The sequence below is a fragment of the Fusarium mangiferae genome, assembly GCF_900044065.1.
Source record: "Fusarium mangiferae strain MRC7560 genome assembly, contig: FMAN_scaffold014, whole genome shotgun sequence".
Taxonomy (NCBI): domain Eukaryota; kingdom Fungi; phylum Ascomycota; class Sordariomycetes; order Hypocreales; family Nectriaceae; genus Fusarium; species Fusarium mangiferae.
In genome coordinates, this window is record NW_024573934.1 from 840,383 (window position 1) to 844,208 (window position 3,826).

At 48.1% G+C, this 3,826-nt stretch overlaps 1 protein-coding gene across 1 annotated transcript; it reads right to left on the minus strand.

The window, feature by feature from the left end:
• Positions 1-1,813: 1,813 nt before the first annotated feature.
• On the minus strand, positions 1,814-3,423 carry FMAN_14908 (uncharacterized protein; the record flags this gene model as incomplete). Its single annotated transcript, XM_041822780.1, has 2 exons — positions 1,814-2,114; positions 2,165-3,423. 2 exons carry the CDS (start codon positions 3,421-3,423, stop codon positions 1,814-1,816), a joined length of 1,560 nt encoding a protein of 519 aa, XP_041688426.1.
• Positions 3,424-3,826: the final 403 nt, after the last annotated feature.

Genomic DNA, 3,826 nt, shown 5'->3' on the forward strand with positions numbered 1-3,826 from the left:
CGACAAGCCGATCTTGTTACGCAATTCCTTATCAAGGTGATCAAAGACCTCTCGCTCAATCCTGCCGACATTGCCGTGATCACCTACTACCGAGCAAACCTTGCGGCAATCAGGAAGCGATTCGGAGAGGACATACAAACCCTATCACAGCATCTGGCAGCCTGCGAGCGGGGCCGGTACCATGCGTCAGACTTTGAGTAACAGCTCGTTGACGCGTAAGCTTTCTGCATTCTCCGGAACCTTGCCAGTCTACGGTTACGATCATTCAGTTTCATTGGCTCACAGCGCTCCAAGTAGGATAGCAGAGGCTAAAAGTCAATCAATGCCTCAGATTGCTCGAGTGCAAAAGTCTTATTCCCAAGTAGCCGTATACTAAATCCCCTCGCTACAGATGTTAACAAGGAAAAGCGGCATTTCCTTCGCCACCTTGAAACACCTACGATTGAGCGTAGACGACAAGAAACCAGCCAGGCCCTAAGTGCAGTCCTAAAGCTCTTGAAGATCACAAGTTCACAACCACCTTTCCCTCTCTTAATACTAACCTTCTGGTCGTTCTGGCGGAAGTTATACTCAAGCCCATCGTCATTGAGGCTTTTGGCGATAAGGCCGTGCAGCTTAAGGTGTATCGACGACTTGTCTCCTCTTTGTTGACCGTTTAGTTTACCAGTTCTTTGGCCTATTTGAGGACTTCAGAGAACTTGGCGGTTATGTTTCTCGCTTCGATACTTGGAGGGGGTTCTTGAAAACCTTTACCTCATCCTTGTGCTTGTAATGATGAACTACAAGATCTCCTTGGTTTTGTTTGCATCGTTGTCAGAAAGGGCATGTAATCAAATGTCGGAATTGAATCACAATCCTAGACTGCGAAGTGCTTTGATTCTTCGGTCCAACTTCTATTGTAAGGCTCTCGGCGCGGTCTTTTCGGTGCCGGGAATCACGGTATATCAGTATTCGGTCGGGCGACAGATGTTCCAAGCCCCCCTTCCTCTCCGTCACGGATAATACTGCTGGTATCAGAAGGTTATAAGATTTGGTCCCGGGCTTCCAAGGCTACAATATTCAAGTGGCGCGCTCGAATATCACGAAAGGTTCTGTCGTCGAACGGTGGCGCCAAAACAAATTTCTTGCATGCAGCCGTCCATCCACAGATGTGGCGAGGACAGCGAGATTTGTCGCGTATATTCAGCTTGTTGCTGAGTTCGTCAGTCCACAGTAAGCTATGGCCGAGCACTGCTTCATGTTGCAGGTAAGTGATAGCGTGCTTTCATTTGACTCTTGGCCTCTCCAATAACTTGATCGGATCTTCTTGGTATTAAGAGTTCTGTCTTCCACCCATGGGCAGAAGCCCACCGTGCTCGGATGAAACTCCTCGACCCGGCTCCCGTTGACACCCCTAGCCAACCCCCTTTTAGCCCAGATACGGCTATCTGTCGACTCCAATCGCACAATGTGCTCCATCGATTGATGTATGAAAAAGACTCTTAAGTGACATGGAGTTTCGCCATTTTGACTCTATCCAATTGCCTATATTTGATCCAACATCTTGATCCTCAGGCTTGTAGTTCAGCTTGAACAATTGAGCGACTTGAACGTGCCCTTTCTGTATGTCACTTTTCCATATACAGAACAAGGCTGCAATGTTCAGCAGACATAAGGAGCTTCCCGCAATGATTTAACATGTTAAAATTAGTCCTGGGTTATTTGCCTTGCCTCCTGTAGGCAGACCTGCCGAGTGCAACCTCACGGATACAAGCAACCACTTGTTAACATGAATTAACTGTTCATAAGGACTATCTGTATTTGCAGTATCTCCCTAATCATCGAGTGGAGTCGACCATCCATTGGCAGAGTCGTGCTCTTCTAATTCTGTTGTTCCACGTAACGTCTTGTACCTCTTCATCTGTTGTGACTGCTCTGACTCCTCGCCCTTCAATATTCTCGTAATTCGTTCAGCAATCTCCTGCCCTTCAAAGTAAGCGCCATGCAAGTAACCAAAGAACTCGGCAGAATTAGCCTCCCCGGCAAACCACAATCGATCTACGTTAGCACGGAGGTTCTGGTGTTTCTCAAGTGTCATCCCAACAGGCCAATTACTGTAGGACCCGTACGACCACCTGTTCCTCAGTTAGCAAAGCATCGCAGCACGGGGGACAGCGTAACTAACTCTTCCATACTCCAGCGGGGATACATAAATGCAGTAGGTTCGGGGATGTGCTTGTCGGGGAACATGGCGCGTAGCACCTCCATGATTTCCTTTTTCGTCTTTTCATCCGATTGTTTCTCAACTTCGTAAGCCTGCTGTTGCACAACTGTGCCGAACAGGATATTCGATCCTGGCAGAAAACCCGGTGTACTAAGCGATTGAAACAATGGGTAGTAGCCGCGTTGCTCGGGGTCGGCGTAGAGGAAGTACTGTGTGTCCTCGGGCCAAAATGTCTCGTTGAACTGCATGAATATTTTCGTGTAGGTACCCATCTGAAAGACCTGAATGGCCTCTCTTTTCCAGCGGGGAAGCGTAGGCTTGAAGTCAACGGCGTCATTCTGGAGGACACCGACGGAAAAGGTGCAGATTGCGTAGTCCGCTTCGACGCACCCGTTGTTGGTGTCGATCCTGACGCCCTTGGTGGTGTACTCAATCTTTTTGACTGTAGTCTTTAGACGAAGCCTTGGGTCGTTCTTCTTGAGGAACTCGTTCGCTTCTCCAACCAGCCAAGCATTGTAGCCCCGCTGATCGATGACAAGATTGGTCTCGTCACTGAAATGCTTGAAGGTAGCATTATTTCCAGCGACACCATACACGAAGCCACTTTCTTCTGGAGAATAAGCCGTCTCAAAGTCCCAGCCCCACCAGTCAGCAGCAGCCATCTTCATATCTTTCTTTGGTTTCCAGCCAGCCAGGCTGAGACCAGCGCGAGTTGATGTATCTTGTAGATTCTCGGTGAAGATATAGCCGGCATCCTGTGAGGCGATCTCAAACTTCTCGTCAAAGAGGTCAATCAAATCAGTGTAATCGGAAGCTCCAGTTTCATCGTACGTGATGATCGCACTATCATTAGAATACGTATTCTTCACTTTGTGCTTCTGAGCCAGACGGAAAATGGGATTGATCTCGCCTGACGGGTTCTGTAGACCTTCGATCCAGTTCGCACCGAGCTCGACAGTGAAAGGCGTACCGTTGGAGGACTTTCCGAAAGTGGTATGTTTCATACGGCCCCCTACGTAGTCATTGCGCTCAAGGATGATAAAGTCGTGGATGGACGCATTGTGCAAGGTTTGGGCAGCAGTGATACCAGCTACACCGGCACCCAGAATTGCAACCTTGGTCTTGGTGCAGGTCTCCTTGCGTGGTATTGATGCTGCTTCACTTGAGCCCAGTAGAAGGCCAAGGGAGAGGGAGAGGAGTTGAGATTTTGAGTGTCGCATCTTGATAGTTACGATAACTCGTGATGATTAAGGAGGATGGGAAGATGAGAGGCTACAGAAGAACAAGATTCATGATTTGAGGACTTTGGTGAACTACTTATGCTTCTTGAAATTGTACTATGTAACTCTCCTGTTGATTCTAGCATCTATTATCTAGCAGCTATCAATTCGACCATCTTCATCTCCTTCCATTCTGGTCATAACTATGTCCCATGTCCTTGTCAAAGACTCTATCGTCTTATGATAGAGTGAGGCTACACTATCTTATCAGCGTGCCCATTTTCCTTCCCTTTGTGGCATATACATTGCATTTCTTGACTTTGGTGCCAATTACCCCGACATTTCGCAGATCACGCTTACCGAGTCGGGCGAATAGATTGCAGCGACCCAATTCCCTATACCC